This window comes from Canis lupus, chromosome 4 (genome assembly GCF_048164855.1).
Source record: "Canis lupus baileyi chromosome 4, mCanLup2.hap1, whole genome shotgun sequence".
NCBI lineage: Eukaryota > Metazoa > Chordata > Mammalia > Carnivora > Canidae > Canis > Canis lupus.
In genome coordinates, this window is record NC_132841.1 from 34,845,649 (window position 1) to 34,869,861 (window position 24,213).

General features: G+C 63.4%; 1 protein-coding gene across 3 annotated transcripts in view; it reads right to left on the minus strand.

The window, feature by feature from the left end:
* The window catches only part of GRID1 (glutamate ionotropic receptor delta type subunit 1), a 638,858-nt gene extending 618,440 nt beyond the window's left edge, over positions 1-20,418 (minus strand). For all 3 annotated transcript variants that reach the window (XM_072823838.1, XM_072823837.1, XM_072823839.1), the window contains exons 1-2: positions 20,263-20,418; positions 18,142-18,297 (exon numbers count right to left, since the gene is read on the minus strand). In XM_072823838.1, the coding sequence (XP_072679939.1) occupies positions 18,142-18,297; positions 20,263-20,341 (235 nt within the window). In that variant the 5' untranslated portion in view covers positions 20,342-20,418. The remainder of the gene's footprint in view (positions 1-18,141; positions 18,298-20,262) is intronic.
* Positions 20,419-24,213: the final 3,795 nt, after the last annotated feature.

Genomic DNA, 24,213 nt, shown 5'->3' on the forward strand with positions numbered 1-24,213 from the left:
CCCCCAGGGGGATGGGGGCCTACAAAGATAAAATGGGACAGAGATACAGACACCTGGCCGGTTCCTGGCCCAGAGCAAACTGTGAGGGAGGCCACCCCGGGTTAGGCTGAGCGTGGTTTCCATGAGTCTTCACCAGCCAGTGGAAGGACAGGAATCTAGTGGTCACGTGACTGTCACAACTGTTGATCACAAATGTCAGCCTCAACAGAGCCGGGAAGGTGGCAGGGGCTGCACCATCTCTCTGAAGCCTATGCCGGCCACAGACAACTTTAAGTCGCCCTCCTAGGATTGTGGCCACTGGGCTTCTCAGTCCGAGGCCGTGTCTGGAAGGTGTGTGTCACCATGCTCACAATAAAACGTATCGGGATCCCTGGGTGGCACAGCGGTTTGGCGCCTGCCTTTGGCCCAGGGCGCGATCCTGGAGACCCAGGATCGAATCCCACGTCGGGCTCCCGGTGCATGGAGCCTGCTTCTGTCTCTGCCTCTCTCTCTCTCTCTCTCTCTCTCTCTCTCTGTGTGATTATTATAAGTAAATAAAAATTAAAAAAATAAAAATAAAAATAAATAAAAATAAAACGTATACGTGCCCACATTAGTAAACAGTAGTGGTGATCAGGATAGCAGGTGCAAATGCTAAAGGTTCATCTCCCTGTAATCCCTGGCCCCTAATTCCAGGCCAAGCACGCATTTAGGCTTCAGAAAGGGTTTGGTGATGGAACAGAGAACTGTGGCACCTGAGACAGGAGGGCAGGGCCTGAGCACCTCCGGGAGCATCGCTGATCCTGGGCAGAGTCACAGCACATGGAGCCCGGTGGCTCAGGTGCTCTTCTAGAGCCCAAGCAGGCAGCTGAAGAAGAAATCCGAGTCTGTCCACAGCCTGGTCCCCCATGATGACATCCCCACTGTGACAACTAGGGCTACTTGCCACCCACATCAGCTCCCTGCCTTCCCAGACACAGGCCAGCTACCCCCCGCCCCACACCCCCTAGGTGCCTAGAGCCCAGCGGTGCTCCTTCCCCGCCCGGCTTCAGGGCCGACCTTCGTAATAGGTACTAAAGTGTGATGATTAAATGACAAACCTCATTTGCCAGGAGGCAACATGCAAAGTCATAACCAGGCCTGGCTCCACGGGAACGTGTCTACAAATTATTTCTGACAGTTGTTTTATTTCATGCGAGTGTGGCCCATTGATCTGTACACATTCTAGAAAGACCCTGTCGTACACCACGGCTGGCGGCCTGGCCCACTCCAGTGCACACCGCCTGACCAATCGGTGAACAGGGTGACCACAAGCCCAGCCACCGAGAACGTGTCCCCACGCCCCCCAGAGAGGCCCCCAGGGAGCCGGCCCACCCCTCCCAGCTGGGTGTGGGCAGGCCAGCACCGAGGCAGCCCCACAGTCGGGCAGGACCTGGGGGGGCCCCAGTTCTTGACCTGTGTGCCAAGGAGCCAGTGGCGAGGGCATGCCCCCAGGGCCGCTGCCCTGTAAGGGACAGCCAGGTCCCCACAGCTGGGCCCCAGCTGGACCAGCACAGAACCCCTGTGGGGGGGGGGACACCAACCCACCTCTGGGACCCTCCCCCGAGCGGTAAGGGTAGCAGGTGCTGTCCTGAGCCAAGGGGAGCCCAGGTCAGCCCTCAAGACAGCGTGGTGAGGACAACACAGTCCCATGCTGGTGGCAACTGTGCCGCTTACCGCCTGGGTGACCCTGTCCCTTCGTCCTAACAGCCTCCCCTCTCCCCTTGCACCTGCTTCCCTCCGAGTCCATGGAGAGTCGAAAAGGCGCGAGCACCTGGCCCCTCGGAAACATGCCACGCCCCCCGAAGCGCTGATTGGCTCACAGGCGGGCACGTGACTCGGGCTGAGCCGCCCCCAGCCCTGCTAGACCTGATTGGGTCGTGGATGGGCACATGACCCCCGGCCGGCCAATCACAGCCCTCCGAGCTGCCCCGCCCCCGAGCAGGTGGCGGGAACAGGTGTCCACCACCTGGCGCCTCTGCTAAGGCGGGCGAGCCACATCCCTATGCTCAGAAAGCCTGGCAGGGGGGAAAAATAAGGAAGTCAAACGGAGCGACACGGTCCACCCCAGAGATCCCACCATTCCTGAGCCCCTTTTGGCCCCTTTTGTACGTCCCCAGATTCAGGGCCGAGCCCCCCGCGGGCGCCCAGGAAATGAACAAAGGGGCGGACGTGCCCTTGTCCCGTCTCCGCTGCAGGGCTCTGAGCAACTCACAGGAACGTCCCCCCGCGGCAGCTCCGCAGTCACCTGTGCTCTCGAAGCCCTGCCCCGCCCCAGGGTGCCCAGAACCCCACCCAGGATCCGGGTGGCCTTTTCCGCAGGCGTTGATTGACCTTCTTCTACAGTGACCGAACCGCCCAGTACTCCTCCGAATCGACCCCACAGCTAATCCTCTAAATTTCTATGTATCGAATAAATCATTTAACAACAAAAAAAATCTGTATCTACAGGGTAAGGAACAAAGAGAGATTTCAAAGGCCATTAACTCACAGAGATGGTATGTTACTGGGAGAATATGGGCTGTGTAATTAAAAACAATTTAAATCCGATTATAAAAAGACAGTGGGCTTTCCTGTCTGCTACCAGCTCACTAATGGAAAGAAAACCAGTATCTTGAGGTCTTTTTTTTTTTGAATTACCGTAAAATGACGAATTAGAACGCGCACGCACCCACCCTCCACTGCTGCACATTCTGGATGAGATGTCGCGAAGGCCTCCTCGCCAGCAGCGTGAGCAGGGCACCTGCCATCGGAGCCCAGCGTCTGGGGAGGGAAACGCAGGACCGGGAGGAGCACGGCCCAGAGCTGCGATGAAGGACCCCAGTGGCGCCAAGCACCCGTCAGCTCACCTGCTGGCCAGGAAGGAGTCCAGCCGTCGGCCTTCCAAGCCCCACACGGGCTCAAGGCTCGGCGGGCGGGGAAGCGAGGCGTGACGGGCGCCTGCTGCGTGCCTGTGCTCTTCAGATGCAGCTCTGCGGGACACAGTGGACAAGTCTTCACGGTAGACAGGAGCGTCACCGTCTCACGTGCAAGGAAACAGAAGCCAGGAAACCGGAGCGAAGGTGCCAAGGCTCGCAGGCCGATGGGAAGCGCCGCAGGAACTCAAGCCCAACCGGGTTACAGTCCAGTGTCAAAGGCCGTTCTGGAACCTGCCATCATCCTTCCCCCTCCTCCCTGACCGTGTCCATCAGAACTGGCCAAGGGCTGTCGTGTGCCCCCCACTAGGCCGGAGGCTGCGGGAGGAACGGGGACACTGGCGGGAAATGATTGCAGGAAAGTCTCTGACCTGACACCTGACATTTCACCACGAGGTCATCCTAAAAAGTCTGACCAAATCTGAGTATCCAGACGATGCTGGTGGCCCAGGTCACGTCCCCTGCAGCCCCGCCCCCCGGCACTGCATGAGGCGCCCACAGGAGCCCAGCCAGCCAGGCTGCTGCACAGACCTGGGGACGGATGCCCTTGGACCACGCTGACCACTGGGGGGCTGGCCACTGGATAAACACTCCCCTCCGCCTTCCCCCGGGCAGGGAGGTGACCCAAGAGCTAGTCTCCGTGGCTCCCTGGACGGTCCCGATGGGGAGGACCGCAGCTGCCCATGGCGGTGACCAGCTCTCCCTCCTTCCCTGGTCCACACCGCCCATCCCCTCAGGTCCACTGCCCAGGACGCTGCCATGCGTCTGCCCATCTTGGGCTCTGCTTGGGTCCTGGGCAGGGGGGCCTCAGGCTGACTCCGTGAAATGCAGGGACTCTCGTCACCTACAGTAGTGTCATCAAGCAAGGCCCAGCTTGGGTTGCAGCTACCTCACCTACCAGCAGGAATCTGGGGCTCTGGGCCCCGCTCCCCCAGCCCAGAAGGGGCCAGGCGGTGTATTCCCAGAAGAGCCTAGCACCCTCCTGTCCTCCCCACGGGTGTCCAGGCAGCGGTGGGCATGGAAACAGGAACCGGGCTATGGGGCAGGGCCACACCGTGCCGCGACCCTGAAATCTCCAATAATGGCCAGGTCTGTATGCGGGATCCTCAAGGACAGGCTCCCATCCTCAGTCCCTGGGACCAGAGCACATACAGGCAGGGGGCACAGGGAGCGGACTGTCCCCTCGTGCTCCCCGACCCCCTCCATCTCTCCCCCCGGCTCAGCTGGACGTAGGAGTGTGGCTCTGGGCCCCAAGGTCTACAGCCTACACTCCCGGCCTGCCCTGCGGGCTCAGTCCCCAAACCTGGGCCACTTCCAGGACCACAGAGGAAGCTCTGAGACCCCCCACAGACCCCACCGCACCATCAAGACCCTCCTCCACGCTGTGCATCACCCTGCTCAGCTCACTGATCCCACTCTTCCTCACCTCCAAGCCACCCCTCGGAATGCGGGCCTCCCCTTCCTCACGTGACCAGCCCCCTGCTCCCTACTCAGACCTGGCCCGGGAGTCACTGCTTCCAGAAAGCCTCCCGTGATTGCCCCCAAGGCCAGGCCAGGTTGGACAGCACAGCAGTCTCCCGGGCTGGCTTCACTCTCCGGCAGCCCGGATCACGTCGTAAACCCAGGTCCGCGGCTGCAGCAGGCAGGATGGCACAGCCTCTCCCTCGGCGGGGCGGGCCCCCGCACCTCCTAAGGGGCCTCGTGGGTCTTCCTTGACCCCACCACCTGCTTCCTCCAGCTGAGTTAATCACTCAGCTGTCACTGAGTGCAGCAAACTGTAATCCACTAGGTACCGCCCGGCCTCACCTCCGCCCCGGCCTGTATCTGGAGGGCAGTGGGGCACAGGCCTGCTCCCGGGTCCAGCCTCCAGGGCCCTGACCACTGAGGCAGGGGTCACCCTCCCCACACAGCCAGCCGCCTAACGAGACCGTCGGGGGCCCCTGGGGATCGGGCAGGGCCAGGGCCATGCCTCACGGTGCAGAGGGTCTTGTTCCCTCGGTCATCCAGAGCGGGGCAGAGGTGAGCCTGGAGGCCACAGGAGCCCTGGCCGGGAGGACCCCCCAGCTCCTAGTATTGCGGCGGCGGCCCCACATCGGGGGCAACGGCCCCACTGGGCAGAAGCATGAGCAGAGCCAGGGCGGGGATGGGGCGAGGCCGGGTCCCTGGCCGCCAGCCCGGGCGCCCTCCCTCCAGGAGGCAGCTCCCAGGGGTGGCCTCCAATGGGCCATCTGGAGAAGGGAGCGGGAGCCCAGGCCACGGGTGACGTGGGGATAGAACAGACTAGCCAGGGAGGCGATTCTGCATCTAGGGCCAAGGCCCAGCTTGCGGCTACATGAACAGCAGGGGTCGAGGGTATCCGGCCAAGATGGGTCCCCTGCTCCCATCTGCAGGGAAGGGTGTTCATATCACACCCAGCGGGAGGGACAGGACCGCAGTCACCCCAGGAGCTGCACGAGCCCAGGGAGCAGCGAGCGCCACCTCCTGGGAATGAGGCACTGCCTCCCGGCAGGATGGGGAAGCCCAGGTCTCACCAGGCCCATGGGGGCCTCGCGACCCTGGGGAGGAGGGGGCTCAAGGCCCAGCCACGCTTGCTGCCCTCCCACCCCGCCGCACTGACCCCAGGCTGGCCCCCACTCACGCCACGGCCCAAATCCCGCCCCCAGCTCAGATGGCTGTGTCCTACGTGTCAACACACCTGACCCACGGCCTCCCTCCTCCTCCCTCGGGCCAGCACGGGAGGACCCCCAGGACCCCCGGCCTCCTCTCCCCCCTGCCCACCGTGGGCATAGCCCAGGGCTCCGACCCCGGCTCCTGCCCCTCTAAGTCCCACCTGCCCCAGAGAGGATTCCAGGCAGCGCGGTCTGGGGTCTCCCAGAGGCTCCGTGTGGGGAGCCCCTGGGGCAGCAGGCTGCTGAGGGCCGGCATCCATCGTCCTCTTGGGCTGCACCGCCACACCCGCTCTACCCCTTTCACTCCTGGCACAGGGGCTGGGGCAGCCACAGGCCGGGCCAGGCAGGACACCCACTCCATGGGCACAGGACGGACCCCGGGAGGGGCCGACCCCCAGGCCAGACCGATGAGCAGCCATCCAGGGACTCTTGTGAGCCTCTTGTTAGCCTCTCCCCACGGGCAGGATGGGGGCGCTGGGCTGGTGAGGCATCGGGTGGGCAGCCCAGGAAGGAAGCCCACCCAGCACTGGGGGAGCAACACGGATACAGACATGGAAGCAGAGTCCCAGGATACCACAGAGCTCCTGGATCCAGCCACGCCTGAAGCTACATGACCTCTGGGTGGGTAAATATCCCCGTTTTGCTGAGGCCAGCACTGGGGCTCCTAACGCCCACACGATGAACGTGGCTAATACGAAGGGTGGCTTCAGACCCCAGCAGGCTTTCCTGACAGGAGGTTAGGGAACTCGGCTTAGAATTCCCACAAATGTGTGAGGGCAACAACTTCTAGGCCAAGAGAGGCAGGAACTCTCCACAGCCCCCCGGGGGCACCCGGGCTCAGCCACCCTGCCACAGTCCCACCAGGACCCCGAGCACACCCCTAGCAGGCCCCCAGACAGGCTCCCCCAGGACGGGGCTCCCTGGGGAGGCAACCCCTGGGCCCACCCACCCCTGGGGTCTCAGCCAGCCTGCAGGCGCATGTCCGTGAGCTCAGCAGGGCGCACGTGTATGCACTCCCGCAGGTGTCTGCGGCCCACACGTGTGATACCAGAGGGACGGACACGGCAGGACAGGACTCCAGCCCCACATATGCCAGGAACCCCGCAGGCAGCGCTGCCAGGCGGCGGCACGACGCAACAGGGGTCACAGGACAGGAGGCCCAGGCCAGGGGAGCAGAGCAGCCAGGGAGGCCTCCTGAAGAACCTGCCCAGCTGGGACTGCAAGCTGACGCGGAGACCGAGGCCCGAGGCAGGGGGGAGAGCCGGCCTTCTCTGCTGGTATGGCGGGGCTCCAGGGCATGGGGAGGCTCCAAGGGGGACAGGGAGGCACCAGGGGGCACGGGGAGGCTCCAGGGGGCACAGGGAGGCTCCAGGGGGCACAGGGAGGTACCAGGGGTGGGGAGGCTCCAGGGGGACGGGGAGGCACCAGGGGGCATGGGGAGGCTCCAGGACAGGGCAGGCCTGTGGTCCCCGTGCAGCCGCATGTCACCGTCCAGAAGGTCCCCAGGCGCTCACCAGTCCTGACCAGCCCCGCGCACCTGCTGTCCTGCCCCCAATGAAGTTCAGGTTCTGGGCAGGAGCTCCACAGCCTGGCCCAGCAGACCCCCCCTGCCTCTGCTGTCTCATTCTCGAATAAATAAATCTTTTTAAAAAATAATAATAACAACACACGGGTTCTGGCTCAGCCCCCACACCCTGCCAGCCACGGGCCTCACAGCCGGCACCTGCAGCCCAGTCTCCACCTCCCGCCTCCAGTCCCCTGCGCAGCCCCCTCCACCTCCTCGCCCCTGTGCACACCCTCACCCCTGCCCCAGCAGTTCGGGTCAGGAAAGGCCTTCTCCTGACACGGCCTCTGGCTCTGGCCAGTGAGTGCAAGAACCCTTCCTGGTGACTGGGCCCCCTGCACCGCACCCTTGGACACCCCGTAGAAGCGCCCGCGGCCACGGAGAGGCTGTGCCATGGGCCCCCCCTTCTCCTGGCAGGAGGAAGCCGAGCAGAGGAGATGCGTTGGCACAAGTGGGCTGGGGGCTGCTATAGACGCGACAAGCGTCAAGGCTGAAGGCAGGGCTGTGAGCTCGCAGGGGTGTCGGAGGGCAGGGCCCCTGGGCCCCCATCCCGTCGGCCACCCAGGGAGCCTTGCCGAGCACCCACGAGCAGGGCCAGGCACCGGGCTTGGCCCCGGCTGACGCTCCCCTGCCCCCACAGAGCTGACGACGCTCGGGAAGACAGACACCTCCAGGTGCAGGTGGGAAGCCCGCGAAGAAGGCCTGGATCGGGGATGGCGGTGCCCAAGGGGCCTCCCAGGACCCTGAGACCTGAGGCCACCGAAAGGAGCAGACAGAGCCCGTCATTCAAACACCTTCCGGATGCCAGACACAAACATGTGCAAAGGCCCCGGGGCAGGGGCAGGCGTCCCCGTTGGAGAGACGGGAGGAAAGCCACCACGGCTGAAGCGGAGAGGCCGAGGGGAGCGCAAAAGGGAGGCAGCCGGGGCCCGCTCTTGCCGGGGTCCTGGGAGCCGCACCTCTGGCGAGGGTCTGGAGCCCCCGAGGGTTCCAGCCAGAGGGGGAGATGACAGCATTGGTTGTTTTCCAGTGGCTCGGGTGCCGCCTGGACAGCGGCGTGCGGGCGCGGAGGGCTGGGTGCAGGCTGAGGCGGGGGCATAGGCGGGGAGCATGCAGGGGCCGGGCGCGGGGCCAGGAGCAGGAGACAGCCAGTTCTCCGGCCTTGCATCTGATGCCACCATGAGGGCCCCACCCTCAAGATCTCATCTTAACCTGACCATCTCCCAAAACCCTATTCCAGAACCCGCCACACCGGGGGTGAAGTCTCCGCTGCACGAATCTCCGGGTGCCCGCGCAGCCCTGCCCCTCCGCACCTCCCCTGGCCTCGGCCGTGCCTGCCCTCCTCCGGCTCCAGACACCAGAACCCGGTGACACCTGCCGACCCTCATGGCCAGGACCCCGGGGGGCTGCTCCTCACCCCACTGCCATGACACCAAGGGGCCACGTGGCAGCCACCCACAGCCTCCTCCTGACCAACCACAACAAGCGCCCACTGGGGTGACGTCCAGGGTCCCAGGAACAGGACCACGTACCCACCCAGGGCTCCCCCCGAGGACGGAGGGAAAATGGTGCTTATTGACCGCTTCCCACGCACGTCCCTGCCTTGGAACTAAGGATATAATAAGGCACGAGACCAAGTCATCCCTTCCCACGGCCCACCGCCTCCAGGGGATGTCACCAAACACAGGAGCACAGGAGAGGCCCTGAGCCACCCAAGCCAAGGCTCCCGCTGGGGGCTCAGGGACAGGGACAAACGTACCCACAGGCTGGCAGCCTGCAGGCCTCAGGGGCGGCCCACGGGCTCATTGGGACCCCAAGAGCCCCAGGGAGGGGCGGGCGATGGCAGGCACCCTGGGAGCCAACAGGGGCTGAGGGGCAGCAGCATCAGGCGTCCGCAGGCCTGGCAAGGACAGAAGGCCACCAAACCTAGCTCAGAGCTCGGTCGGGTCACCCCGCTGGGGCGCCAGCCCCCCGAAAGGACACGGTCAAGGCAGACCCGGGGAGCCCAGGCCGGGGCCTAGGAGACGGCCCTCCCTGTCTTGCCCGCACCCAGACCACAGAACACAAGAAAGCCCCCGGCCCCAGGCCAGGAGCAGAGGCAGGGGCCGGCTGCAGGGCCCGCGTCCCTGCCCCAATGGGGGGCAGCACCCAGGGGGCCCAGAGACCAGGGGGTGTCATGTACCCTCACCACGGTGCCAGGACACAGGAAAAGCAAAGGCCACCCGCGCACCCTACGTGCCCGCCCGCGCTTAAGTACCCCGTGCAAGGCTGAGCGCTCCTGCTGGGCCACCGTGGGGCTGGGCCTGTCATAGCCCCTCCCTGCTGGCGAGACCCCTCCACACCCGTCTGCACAACGCCAGGCAGCCCCACTCCACAGGTGTGCAACTGAGGCTCCGATGGGGGCAAGTGACCTTTCAAGACCCAGCTAGGGAGTCACAGAGCCGGGATCTGAACTGGGACCGGCCTGACCCCTGTCCGCCCACATGGAGCAGGCGGCCGGGCCAGGCAGGCTGCAGGCCAAGGAGCAGAGCTGCCGCGCGACAGTGACAGCGTGGGACGGCGGTCTGCAGAGCCCTGAGCCCTGGCCCACGGAGATGGCCCCAGCGAGCTCCATGGGAGCCGAGAGGTCTGCGTGCGTCCTCCGGGGCCGCCCGCGAGGGCCACCCCAGCTCCACGCTGCCCAAGCGCTGCCGGGGCCTGGGGAGCCCACCCCACCCAGGCCGGAACCAGGAGGGGGCTGGTTCCCCGTGGGACCACGCGGGGACCGCGCCTCTGTTCGGCCCTTGGCGGGGCAGTACGGGGCCTCTCCCGCCTGACCGTCCAGCTGGCCTCCCCGCCATCAACCCCGCCGCCTGCTGAGGAGGCACCTGCCCAGGGTCGGGCGGCACAGCAGGGCTGAGAACCCGGGTCCGCAGTGGAAGCACGAGGCCCCCATGCCCACCGTGGCCCCAGGGCATCTCGTCCACTCCCGCGTGGGGAGCAGGAGGGCCAGGCTGGGCAGCGGCGGGGAGCAGGCCGGGCAGGCAGCAGCGCACCTGGGGGTCCGCCACCCCTGTCTGGGGCCAGGGAAAGACTGATGTGAGGACGCGGACGCATGGACAGCAGCAGCCAGGGCCACGTGCCCCAGGGCTGCCGGGAGGGGCTGCAGCCCGCGCTGAAGACCACCCTGGGGCCCAGCAGGCAGTCCTGGCGCCACCCCCGGGAGCCCGCCTCGCCCACAGCTTGGACCCAGAGACAAGCCGGAGAGGGCCGTCTCGCCACCGCCCACTACCCGGCCCACGCCTCGGCCCGGAACCGAGCATCGCGGCTCCCCGCCCCCATCCATGTCCACTGGCCAGAAATGCGGTTGTTCATAGGTGGGAAGGAAGGTCTCAGAACCCAGCCGATGGGACCCTGGACATGGCCCCAGATGCCTCCCTGGGCCCCAGGCCTGTCAGGATGCCCGGCCCACGGCAGCCGTGCCCTTGGCCCGAGCCCAGGGCTGGAGCCGGCCAGAGCTGCCCCCGGGGGAGGACGCGGGCAGGGGGGCCTGGGCAGAGGGCAAAGGGGCGGTCGGCTGCATGGGGCCCCTGGGGTGGGCCCGGCAACGAGCAGGCCTGCTCGCCCATCTTGCCCCGGCCACTCAGGAGGCAGCGACCCAAGTCCTCTGAGGCTGTGCCCGTCCCATCCGCGGCTCACAGACGACAAGATGGGCACACACGAGACTGGCTCTCTTTTGAGAGTCTGGGGGGGACGGGAACCCAGGCTTCCTGGCCACCCCCGCTCACCCCACATGCCGAAGCCCGAGCTTTCCAGAGCAGGCGACAGCTGAGTGCATGGGCAAAGGGGAAGCCACAGGAGCCGCGGCTTTGGCCCCACCAGGACCCAATACCCAAAGCTGTCTGGGGTGTTTTGTGTCTTTGTTGTTGTTTTACGGAGCCACCAAGGAAACACGAGGACTTTTCCGTCACTCAGCAAACCTCTCTAGTTGTCCCTCCTTCCGGGCACACGGTAGGTCTGGGCTTCCTAGACCCCCAGTGGAACCACATGACTCGCTTTGTCCACCAGGCTGTAAAGCAGAAGTGACCGGCGTCCCCTCCAGCCTGAGAACCACCCCCCAGGGCCCCTTTCCATGTGGCACAGCAACTGGCAATATTCAAGCCCAGCGGCCACGACAAGCCCAACTCCACAGCGACCAGGGCTGGACACGCAGCACGAGCAGGAGACACGTTTTTGTTACGTTAAAGCCACTGAAACATCGGGATTGTCTGTCACGACAACGTCGCTCGGTCTTCCTAGCTGATACACGGGAACCGCAGAACACCCAGCGGGCAGGGGCCTGGGCAGCCGAGCCTCAGAAGAGTCACATTCAGGGACCCACCTGGGTCATAAGGGCTTCGGGGGGAAGCAATACAGGCTACGCGATCCAGGTGTTTAGGCGGCAGCAGCACGGCCAAGTCGAGAAGGAGGAAGGGACAAAGCCGGGGACCTCACAACTACAAGAATGCGGGGAAAGTCTCTCTGCCATTACAGGCTACAGCTCTGGGTGCCCGCCGTCCTCTGCAAAACACCTGGAGACCCAGCCCACGGCTCCAGGCGGGAAGGCCGGGACAGCTCCTGTGTCTCCAGGGGAGGTGACTGCCACAGCTTGGAGGCAGCAGGAGGACACGCGTGTCACCCGGACCCACATGGCTCCAACCCGCTCGCCTGGCATCAGGTGCCCATCTATTCGCTGCCAGTTACGTCCAACCACCCAATCTGGGGGCAGGAAGGGTGAGGCCACAGCAACGGGGATGCTAAGGGGAAGCCCCCAGAACCCAAACCACAAGGATGTGGGTAGGCAGGAGCGGGGTCTCCGAAGTGAGCATTTGTGGACCCCAGAGTGAAGGAGAATGCTGAAGCCACAGGCTGGTGAGTGGTCAGGGGGACTAGATGGTTCCCTGCCCCAGCTGCCTCTAGTGACCACCTGCCGCCACCTGCAGCCACAGCCATTGTCCCGCACAAGAACGCGCCTGGGGCCGAGAAGAGCCCATGGCCTCTGCACAGGCACCGCCTTGGACCCCAGGTGGGCCCAGGCATGACGTGAGGGAGGCGGGAGGGCCTGAGAACGTGCCCGGACAGGAAGGGGGTACAGGCCTGCGTGGCGGCACACACTGGGGCCTCACCGTCCGGCTCTGGGGAAAGCAGGTTTCCCTGGGACTTCCTCAGGCACAAGCAGCTTCCAGGCCCAGGAAGGACGTCACTACGTCACCAGAGAGCTCGAGTAAGGCCACAGGCCCGCAGCAGGCCATCTCCAGGGCAAGGTGGCCCACGTGGAAACGTGGCCACAGGCCCACGCGACTCCAGCAGGGCTGGAGAGCAGGCCGCTGTGCAGAAGGAAGGGAAGGGGGACGACGCACCCTGGCGACGACGGGCACTGCCGGCTCTGCCAGCGTGGTCGCGGGACGGTGGCCGCAAAGACGCCCACATCCTGATCCCCGCCACGGGGATACGTTGGGCTTCATGTCGGAGAATCAAGGCTGCTCATCGGCCAACTTTAGGGCAGGGAGGGCATCCTGGATGGTCCAGGCGGGCCCAGGGAAGTCACAGGGTGCTGGCGAGGAGGAGGAAGAAGGGTGGGGGCCGAGGGACACCTGCGAGAAGGGCCCTGCCCACCCTTGCAGGTGGGAGCCGAGGAAGGGGCGCGGGGCTGAGGGGGTATGCGGCCGCTGGAAGCTGGAAAGGCAAGAAAACGGACACCCTCCTAGAGCCTCCGGAAGGAACTCACGCGGCCGGCATCCGGATTTTAACCCAACGAGACCTCCATCCATCAGGCCTCGGACCTCAGAACCGTGACAAGGAATCTCTGCTTTTAACCAGCTAACCGAGTGGCAAAGCTTGTCTCAGCACCCGGGGAAGATCAATACAGCCGAGTGGACGGGAGGATGGCGTGGGCCTCGGGGCACCATTACGACATCACTAACGTCACGCCAGGGAGGCCGGGGTCCCCGGGGCACTGACCGAGTAGGCTCCCCCCGAGAGAAGCGGGTCTGCCAGCAGGTCTGCGAGGACTTGGCCTCACTGGCTGTGCCCCCCTGAACAGAAGCCAAGGAAGATGCCAGGGGCATCAAAGCTCAGAGAGGGACACCTAGCAGAGTGTCCAGGCAGCAGCAGGCCCGGGAGGGGCAGGCTGACCACAGGAGGGACCAACACAAAGTGGCCAAGACCGTCAGGCGGACATCGGCAACCTCACCGGGCTTCACTCCCATTTTATCCTCATCTTATTTCTTGGTGTCATTGTTTTATTCTACGAACACCAAAGCTATACTTGGGTAATCTTTGACCCTGTCTCCCTAAAACACTTCTGTGCTTATTGTCATTAAAAGGAAGAGTGCAGGGCAGCCCGGGGGGCCCAGCGGTTTAGCACCGCCTGCAGCCCAGGGCGTGACCCCGGGGTCCCAGGATCCAGTCCCGTGTAGGGCTCCCCGCAGGGAGCCTGCTTCTCCCTCTGCCTTGCCTCTGCCTCTCCCCCTATGTCTCTCATGAATAAATAAATAAAATCTTTAAAAAAAAAAAAAAAAAGGAAGAGTGCCTCGCGTACATTTCTCCTTCCTTCCTCTTCCCTAAATTGTTCTCCTTCCTATGAGGGATACATGTCTACTATGTAACCAATAACCCAGGCCCTTTACTTCCAGAAGGTAATGCCGCGGACGGAGAACGCTCCTGCTCAGCCACTTCTTCGATGCATCTACGTGCTCATATAATCTTCTTGGCAAACGGTTTAAGACAATATGAAATTTTTTTGACACACGAGTGTTTCTTCTCGCACCCAGAAGGCAAATTTTCACTGACTGTTAAGACGGACTTTGCCAGCTCCATCCAAGACACGTTTTAAACATTGTTGCGGTGTTACCGCTTGCTAACTTCAAATCCTCATCAAACTCATATTTCTATTAAACGGGACCCATTCTCTCACATCAACTGACCAAGTGTCTCAAAAGGCAGTTTGTTGGGAGCTTGTACAGAAATCAGACCGAATGGGCAGCCCGGGGGGCTCAGCGGTTGAGCGCCGCCTTCGGCCCAGAGAGTGATCCTGGGTCCTGGGACCGAGTCCCATGTCAGGCTCCCCGCATGGAGCCTGCTTCTCCCTCTGCCTGTGTCTCTGCCTCTCTCTGTGTGTCTCTCATGAATAAATAAATAAAACCTTAAAAAAAAAAATCAGACCAAAGAAACTGCAGGTGTAAATCTCAGGACCAACAAAGCAGATTCTCTTGTTCTCTTCGGTAATACTTAAGCATATCTCAGCATGGAAATGATTCTATTTTTTTAAAAAAAAATACATTGTCTTGAATATCGTAAAATATATGCAGCCGCTAAAAGTAGTGTTTACACGTACTTTACAGCGATTTCAGAAAAACCCAGTAAGATGTTAAATGAAAAAAAAAAAAAAAAAAACAGGCTATCCGGTGACACAGAACAGGAGCTCTCAGCACTTACAAAATACAGGGAGTGAAAAAAGACTAGAAGGAACTAACTGGTAAAATTCTGAAGCATTCTGTTCTGCTTCATGATGCTCTTCTGTACTTTCCATATTTTATATAAAGAGCGTGCATAGCCTTTTCCTTTTCTCCATTCTTTAATTGATTCATGCTCACTGTAGCGATGCATTTCTTTTATAATCGGGGGGGGGGGGGCGTTTAGCAAAATGCTGAAAATGAAAAGGTCAGCGAGAGTCTGCTCTCAAGGAATTCAGCAGCTTAAGAAGTGGTGCAGCTGGAAATATCAACAGCCTCAAGAGAAGCCGAGATGGATTCACAGTTGGGTCAAGGGACAGAGAGGGAATTCGTGTTTACTGAACACCTTTCACAGGCGATCTGCAGACGATTTATACATGTCTCATCTCATTTAATCCTCACGATGATCCCAGGAGCCAGATACTATGGTTGGTTCCTTTTAACAGATACGTGAACAGAAGCTCAAGGCGGGGCCGGGCCACCCCCCAGGATCATACTACCAATGAGGCAAGAGGAATTTTAACCCAGTTTCTGGGGCTCCGGCAACCAAGCTTTTGTCCCTGCACGGCGCTGCCACTCCGGCCAAATGGAGGCAGCATTACCTCAATCCAAAGCCCGCTGGGGGGATCCACTGGGAGCCTGTCCAGTCCACAATGGACACAGAGCCCCGGTGTGCCTTTGCCCTCCGTCAGCGTCCACCCTCCACCCAGAAGTCCTTTCCTCTGCCACCCAAACCATGTCTACCACCCACAGCCTGCGGCAATGACTGTCCAGGTCCAGGAGACAGAGAAGGTGCCCACCAAGCAGGACCAGGCCACAAGATGGACAGCATCCCAGAGCGCAGAAGGAGGGACCTGCGGAGAGCTGAGGGCCTCCCCAGCAAGCTGGGGAGAAGGAGCCGCTGAGCACGGCTTTGCACTCCCTGAGCCCTCGAGGGGCTGCGTGCTCCCATCCCTTGTAGATACCCAAGGGCTGTGCAAGGTCATGGGTTTCTGCCCACACGGCTAGTCAGAGGAAAGCGCATGCCAGCCTTAACCAGCACGCACTCTATGGGCAGCAGGCAGCCCAGCAACACCTGGCCAGTATCCTTCTACCTGGATGGCTTCAGATGTCCCTCGGTCATCAGAATCCAGCTCCATACCTCTGGATAGATACGTACCCTCCCTCTCACACCCCCTGAGGCTGTCAACCTGCCATCCCTGGAGCCTGAAACATCTTTCCAATCATAAAAATAGAGATCCGGAAAAGCAAGGTGTCAACCGCAAACGGGCCCTCAGAGGAGCCCTGTGTCTCCAGGACAAAGGTACACTGGGGTTTGAAGGCTGCCGTAAGTGTGTTTTGCTTGGTTTGCACTGTGTTGCTTAAATTGCTTGATTAGTTGACAACCGTTAGAAATCAGATTTTACAAAAAGGTTCAGATTTGGGGCTCCTCTCAGGAAAAAAAAAAAAAAAAAAAAAAAGTTCATCTACAACCCTAGGATTTTCATTCCCAAATGGTAAAATCATCTAAAGCCGTGTAACAGCTGCTCCTTTTAACAGTGATGACCTCTCCAGACCCCGCACTCCAGGCCCTGCAGAGTCCAGCTGCCCGGTTCGCCTATGTGTGTTACCTGCCTGAGACTGTAACCCTGGGCAAGAGCATTATCTTCACTCCCTGGGGACCTGCTGATGGGGTGGGGGGAGGACGGCGGGGGTTGGGCATCATCCAGAAGCAAAATGAACGAGCTTGGAGTACTCCACACGGCAGAGGGAAGTCAAAGGAAGCAAGGAATGTCAACAGGGAATGAGGAGGAGCCAAAACAGCATGTGGGAAACACAGGCAAGATCTCCACCGAGCTGGGAGCCCCTGGGAGCACAGAAATGCATATGTCCACCTGTGTCCTCAACTCTGAAGCACAAAAACTGACTGTCCACAGAGAAAAACATATCAAAACAGTGTCAAAGGAAGCAGGAGGCAGTGTAAAAACTGTGGCATGTAACTGGGGAAGTCCATCACCCCCGATCCCCACCCCAATTAGGGTCATTCTGCCTAAGGAGGGCTCACTCGCCCTGGCTGGAGCCCCCAGCAAACACTTGCAAGGAGATGCAAGGGGGGCACACAGAAGAGAAGTCCCGGGGTTGAGGGGGGGACAGGGACTGCTGGTAGGCTACTCAGACACCAAAGGACACAGATCCTCCCTCCCATACCTCAGTGGACATCAGCCAATGGAGATCTCCTGAGGCTGGAAGCAGCAGACCCCACAATAGGCACCGCTGGCCTCATCCCACTCACGGCTGCTCCAAAAACACTCAGACCCACAGGTCTGTACCCCCATCTCAAGACCTCCTTAGGCCTGCAGGGCTCACAGCTAGGTGAGCCTTCCCCTCCTCTGCACCCAACAACAGAGACTCCCGCAGACCTCCTTCTAGCACAAAGTTCTCCCCAGCACCAGCTGTGACCTTCTGGACACGGACTGCCCTACCCTTGCAGGTGCCCAGAAGCCCAGCAGCCAGCATATGACCCCAGGCAGCAGAAGGATGCGACACGGAGAATGGGGCTGGGGATGGGGAGCTGGCCTAGAACCCTGAGCTAGCCCCCCTCCTCCCTACACCCACTGTCCTGCCGGTCCTCCTGAGAGGAATCCCAAGTCCTGTGCCACCAGCTGCGTCCCCCATCTCCACCCTCCCAGGTCAGGGCCTGAGTCAACCTAGGGATTTGGGGAGCAAGGCCAAGAGGGAAAGGCAGCAGGTGCCAGGAGTGGAAAGCGCCACAGGCCCTTGACCGGGAGGGTGGCTGGCACCGGGCAGGAAACACTCGGGTCCCAGAGCCCGGCCTCGAGCCTGGTCACAGCGAGAGAAGGAGAAGGGGACGACAGAGGGTGCCACAGAGGGTGCCGCTGTGGCGACCGCGGCCCGCACACCTGTCGCCCCACCAGGGGTTGGACCCGAGGCAGAGGCTGCAGCCCGGCGGCACAGCGGCAGGACCAGGATTCCCGAAGCCGCCCGGCCCAGCTGCGCTCCTTTCCTGGTCAAACAGCGCCCACCTCTGGCCCAGGCGACAGCGCCTCCGCCCGCGGCAGGGACGGCGAAACCGAGAGCGGCTCCTCCAAAGCGGGAGGAGGAGCAGGGCCAGGAGCCCGGAGGGGCCGCGGGGCACGACACACCGCGCCCCGGGGTGGTGCTCCAGGCTCGGGGACGGCGGGCTCCAGCTCCGGGCGCTCCCCACTCACACACCAAGCCCGCGGCCCCTGGAGGTCGGGGTGCACGACGCAGGTACCCCGCTCGCAGGCACGCCCACCCGCAAACAGGCAACAAAGACGGGCCTGCGCCACACACGCCTGCGCGGGCAGCACGGGGCGCCCTCGCACCCACACGCTCAGCGCCACGCGCCCCGCAGGGGGCCCCGCTCACCACCACTTGGTGGGGTGGGTCGGATGACGCGCACCCTGCCCCGGCGCACCGGGGGCTCCCCGCGGCTGAGCGGGTCGCCACCCCCTGTGTGTCCCCGCCACCTGGGGCCTCACCTTCCTGCACCGCCTGGAACGGGTTGTTGGCCTCGATGACCTTGATGGAGTAGGTGATCTTCTCGCTCTGCAGGATGTCATCGTTGAGGCTCAGGTCGGACACGGCCAGCTGGAACACCCTGTCGTCCTTGGCCGCGTTCTCCTCGAAGATGGCACCTGCGGGAGAGGAGGGGTTACCACTCAGCCCAAGGAGGGACTCTCCCTCCCCACCCCCCCAGCCCGCCTTGGCCCTCAGGTCGCGCTGCCAGCAGGTTAGCTGGTTGTCAGGTGGGAATTTCAGGCTGGGGCTGCAGCTCGCCTCAGCCGACCACAGCGGGAGTGCAGCCCCCACACAGCACACATGTGCACGCGGTTGACATGAGTTACACATGCACACCGCACATGCTGCCACCAGGTCACACACGTGTCTTGCAACCAAGCCACCTCATGTCCCAGCCGTGCCCCACACGACGGACTGAGCCAAGCCGGGGTGGCCTCGGGCAGCACCCAAATGCCCTGATACGGCCCTGTGAATCCCACAGCAGGAGCCAGAAAGTTCCCCTGCAGGGCAATGTCCCCGGCCCCGAACCCACGATGGAATGACTTCCTTCTGCCCTGAAATCCCCCTTCGAGAGAAGCTGAGCAAGCAGGTCCACAGTGAGTTCGCTGCGCCTGGGGGCTTGTTTGCGCAGGGGCCTTGGATGACCAGCAGGTCGCTCCCAGCCTGGCTCCGGGGGCTCCACCTCCTGCTCTCCATCCCTCCCCGCCTCTCCTTCCTGCGTGTATGTGGGAGGACAGGAGACTGTACCCTAGACCCCTCGCCTTTGGACCTGGTGGGGCTGAGGAGCTCCTATGGCACAGCTCTTGAAAGGGCCTTCTAGAACCACGAACATCTCCAGGGCAGCCTCCCGCTGGCCCTTTACGCGCTTAGCACCGCCTCGGTGGCGACTCTGCGCTTCCAGGGGAGATCGTCCCATTCGCCAGAGCCCAGCCCTGCAGCCTGGGCAACTCAGGAGTCTTTCCCCACCCTCGCCGGGGCGCCAGGGTCCCCAGGGTCCCAGGGTGGGCCCGCTGATCCCCCTGAGCTGGGGGCTGGTTGGGAGGAGGGAGGCCCGGGTTCCACGTTACACCCAGAGCCGCAATGCTGACCGCCAGATCCGACCCCCCTCCCCGGAGTGGGAAGCGGGTTCGGTGCTGGGCCCTGGGGTGGGGGGGGCGGTGCGATGCAGCTCACGAAGCTCAAGCCCGGTCCTAGTGCCTCACCACCCCTCCCCCCAAGTTCCCCCCTTCCCCTCCCGTCTGTCCCATCATCCCTGCCTCCTCACACCTCCCAGCCCCCAGTTTCTCTGTGCTCGCTGGTCTTTCCTAACTTCCGGAAAGGCGACTGCAGAGGGGCTCCCCCAGAGCAGCCGCCCTCGGCACCCCCCCTCCGGCCCAACTTCCTGGGATTCCCCCCCTGTTGCCACCGACTCCCACGCGCTCCCCCGCGCCCCCTCCGCCTCGCCCCACCTCCTCCCTGTTCCCTCCCTCCCTCCATCCCTTCCCGCTCGGCGCGCACAGTCCTCCCCACCCCCCGCCGCCCACGCTCCCCCCCCACCGCCGCCGCCACCTGGACCGGGACCGGGACCGGGACCGGGACCGGGGCCGCGGGAAACTCCGGGACCGTCCGGGCTCGGGCTGCGGCGGCCACGGCAGGTGCACAGACGCCCACACAGCCCCCGAGGTGCGCGCACACACGCGCACACACGCGCACACACACGCGCGCGGGGAGGCAGGCGGGCGCCGTGTCCACTCTAACAGGCTGACGGTCGTGCGCGCCCGGCACGGCTCCGAGGGCAGCGGCCGGACACCCGCGGCGACACCCGCCCGCCCGCCCGCCCGCCCGCGCCCGGTCCGGCCGGGCCTCGGGGATGCCGCCCCGCCAACTTGGCGCGCCCGGGGCCGTGCCCGCCGCCGCCCCCCGCCGCCCCAGCCCGAGCCCGGGCGCGGGTGTGGACGCGCGGCCCCCGGCGCCGGAGGAGGCCGCAGGGGCCGGAGCCCCGGGGGCGCGGGGCGCGCGGGGCGCGCGGGGGCGCGGGGGGCGCGGGGCCCGCCGACCGCCAAGTTGGGACGCCGCGCCCCCCGCCCCCCGCCCGCGCTCACCGATGTGGATGATGGAGTCGGCCCGCACCGACACGCACTGGCAGATCCAGGGGAGAAGCCACAGCGTCAGCGCTTCCATGTCCCCCGGGCGCGCGGCTCCTGCGCCCGGGCCGGGGCGAGGCCGAGGGCGGCGCGGCGGGAGGCGCCGGCCCGGGTGCAGCGCGAGCCCGCGGGGTCCTCCGCGCCCAGCCCCGCGCCCGCCCGCCGCCGCCGGCCCCGCTCCCCTGCGCTCCCCTGCGCTCCCCTGCGCTCGGCTCCCGCTCCCCTGCGCTCCCCTGCGCGGCGGCTGCGGCGGCGGGCGGCCCGGGCCCAGGCCGGGAGGCGGGGGCGGCTCGGGGCTCCGGAGGCTCCGGAGGCGGCGGCGGCGGCGGCGGCGGCGGGCGGCTCCGGGCTCGCGGCGCGTCTGAGCCCCGGCGAGGAGCGAGCTGCGGAGGACGCCCCCTCCCCTCCCCCGCCCCTCGGCGCCGCTCCCCCTCCCCTCCGCCCGCCGCTCCCCGCCCTCCTCCCGGCCACGTGACTGCGGAGCCTCGGCCCCGCCGCGCGCGCTCGGCGGCCGGCGGCTCGCAGGGGGCGCCCGGGGCTCGGCGCTCCGGGCCGGGGGCGGGGGGGGGCCCGGGGCAAGGGGGCGGGGGCGGGGGCGCTGCCCTCGGGGCGCGGGCCGGGGGCCCCCAAGGCGGCGGCGCGGGGACCCCGGGCGGCTCGCACCCCCGCGCGGCGCGGCGCGGACCTCGGCCGCCCATCCCCCGCCCGCGGGCCGCGGCTCCCGGAGTCGGGCCGGAGGCTCGGGCTCTGAAGCCTAATTCATGGCCGGAAACCGGCGCAGCCGTGGCCGCGGCGCCTGGACGTGAGGAGCCTCCCAAGCGCCCGGAGCCTCCCGCGCGGGCCCGGGCGCAGCGCCCGCTGCCGGGGCCGAGCCTGCCCGCGCCCCCGCCGCCCCCGGCCCCGCCGGCCCCGCTCCGCGCCGCAGACTCCGGGGTCGGGGGGGCGCACCTCGCGCGGGGGCCCCCCGGGAAAGCCCGGGGCCGAGCCGCAGACCTCGGCGGGAGCTCCCCGCGCAGGGGCACAGGTGCGCGGCGCAGCCGAGGCCCCCGGAGCCGCCCCGTACGCACGCGGCCCGGCCGGCGAGGAGGAGCCCGGAGGGCTTCCTGGAGGAGGTGACCGCTCTAAAAGCTTAGCGGGAGCGGCGCCGCGGGGAGGGGGAACGAGGCGCACCGCGAGAGAAGGAAGACAGGCCTCGGGGCATTGACGCCGGCCGGGCAGCCGAGGCAGGGAGGTAAAGGATGCAGTGTGTGCGCGCGCGTGTGCCTCGCAAGCTGCCAACCACGCAGGAGTCATTGACAAATGTTACTTTGGAGAGGGTGGGGGAGCGGCTGTGCAGACAGGGCCGAGCCGGGCAGCCCTTGCAGTGGCTGATGGGGCTGACTCAGCGGCGGGGGGCAGAGCCGGGTGGCCCCAACCACCTGAGCGCACGCGGTGGCTTCCAGGAGGGCCCGCGGGCGAGAGGAGGGGAATGCGGGCGCGGGGAGGAGGCTGGGCCTGGAGCTGGGTGCTCCGCCGCGCAAACGCCCTTCCTCGGGGAAGCTTAGGTATCCTGGGGCCTCCAGTTCTAAAATACTCCCCACCCGGCCTCCCCGCCACTCCCCCATCCTCATTCTCTCAAAAGTCCACCCTTCACTGGCCAAAAAGTTGTAGAAAGAAGAGAAATAAAGGATGGATTTTATTGTGTGTCGATCTGGTCCCTCCCTATGGGACTGTCTCCGCCTTGGAGAGAGAGTGGGTGTGATCACCAAGAGGGGCTCAAATCTGAAGTCAAGAGCCATAGGGTCAGGGATGCCCAGACTCACCTGTCGGGGCCTCCGCGGTGTGTTAGTAAAGCCCGTGATGCTTCTGACCCAGTTGGAAATTGTCTTGATGTGTGTCGTGCGGGAGGTAGAGCCGGCGTGATGGCAGCGCCACAGCCCTCAAGACTCCCTTCAACCTGCCAACCCCAAGAGTTTTGAGGAGACGTCTACCAGTGTGTAGTTTGGATGATGAGGCCCCTCTGGTTTGGGACCTGGGGGCTGTGACTCCAGTTGGAATCCCCTGGAAGCTGTTGCCTGGGGGCAATATCCTAGGTGCCCCCTCCCCCTCTACCTCCCACAGTGGGGGGGGGGGGTCCTTCACCATCCCCAAATGCTCATCTCCTGGTGCTCAAATGCCTACACTCCCAAGCCAGCTTTCCCTGCCAGACTGGAATGGCCTGGGTTGCACTTGCCCAGCCACACGGGGGAACTCTGCACAGGTCACATTTCTCCTAGAGCTGGGAGGTGGGCCCCAAGACACCTGTCCCTATGCACACCCACCTCTAGGCCAGACATTTAGTTTTCCCTGCCACCTGAGGTTGGGATTGCCAGGCTCCAGGGACGTGGGCTATGACTGGGGGTTTTATCAGGTCCATTGAACCCTTAATTACTTATCGATCCCAGCCAGCCTGGTCCCCTTAAGCCCTGATAACCTCTGGGACTGCAAAAGCTGCCTGCTGGGGAAGCCACCCTGCCTCATGAGCAAGTTCACCCTTACATTCATATAACTGGGCTGAAAAAAGATAGATTGGCAAACTTGGGTCCTACAATGCATACCCCTTTCACAGAGAGGGAAAATGAGGCTCAGTGAAGGGAGTGAGTGACATGCCCCCCAAGGTACCAGGTCAGTTGCTGGCAGACTCAGGACTCGACCTTCTTGGTGTGCTCCTAACTACACAACGATGAGTTCACAGAAACTAAAACTGAGTCCAAAAATCCTCTGGCAGAGTTCAGCTAGCACAGGTGCCCACTTTTACGAAGATCTTCCGTTATGCTGATTCTAACTACATCTGTTGAGCATGGCCCGCATGTGGGCACTGTGCCTGGCACCCTGCGTCTTACCCATGAGGTGGCATTCCCGTTTTGCCTGCAAGGAAATAAAGAAGGACGCAACAAGATCCGTTGGCCCATCGGGATCTCCGTCAGAGTGCTCCAGGAGTTTACTGCTGAAGCTACGGAGGAACCGGCAGCACGGAGGGAGAGGCCGGGGTGCTTCACCGGGAAGCCCGATCATTGTAAAACTGAAAGCTTTGTCGCTCCACAATCTCTCTCTCTCTCTCTCTCTCTCTCTCTCTCTATCATAAATAAATAATCTTTAAAAAAAAAAAACACCTTATTTATTACCTATTTCCCCCTTTCCCTCCACCGCGGGCGGCTTTGGCCCTCCCTCTGTATGTCCGTTGTCCATTTCTACTTGGTCTTCCTTGCCCCTTCTTGCCAACCTCTCTCATCTCATTCTCACTGTTTCTCAGCTTGTATTTATTTTATTTGATCTCCTTTTATACTGCCATCTTTTTTATTTTATTTTTACTCTTGGGTAGCCTCATGGGTTTTTACTTTCAATTTCCCAAGCTGGCAATCTTTTGCATCGCTCATTCCACTATTCGGGCCTTCTATTCATTTGGTCTTTGCTTTTCCCCCCGAGGTTGAGGGTGGGGGAGTGGAGCCGCCAGGGCCGGACCTGCTGGTATGCCCCTGCCCCCCACCCCACCCACATTCAGCTGCTGCACCTCTTCCAGGGACCCTCGCCACCCCACTGCCGATGGCACAGTGTAGGCGCCCGTGGCTGGCAGCCCAGGTAGGGGAGGGCTGCTGCTTGCTGGAGCCCTGCCTGGTGACAAGGAAGAAAATCATACACAGTGTGTCCTCCCTAGATGGATAGAGCACCTTATTTTTGCAGGGTAAGGACCCATCTTTATCCCCATTTACTGTCAGGAAACTGGGGCCCAGGCCTGGGTGCTCAGTCCCAACAGTTACCTGCGTGAAAAGCTGCTTCCGTCAAAAAAAAAAACGAGCTGGACCGCAGAGGTCTGGTCCCTGGACGACCCACACTGTCTAGGCAAGGTGGGTGGAGAACCACACGCCGGCTCAGGCCCATCTGGGACTCTCA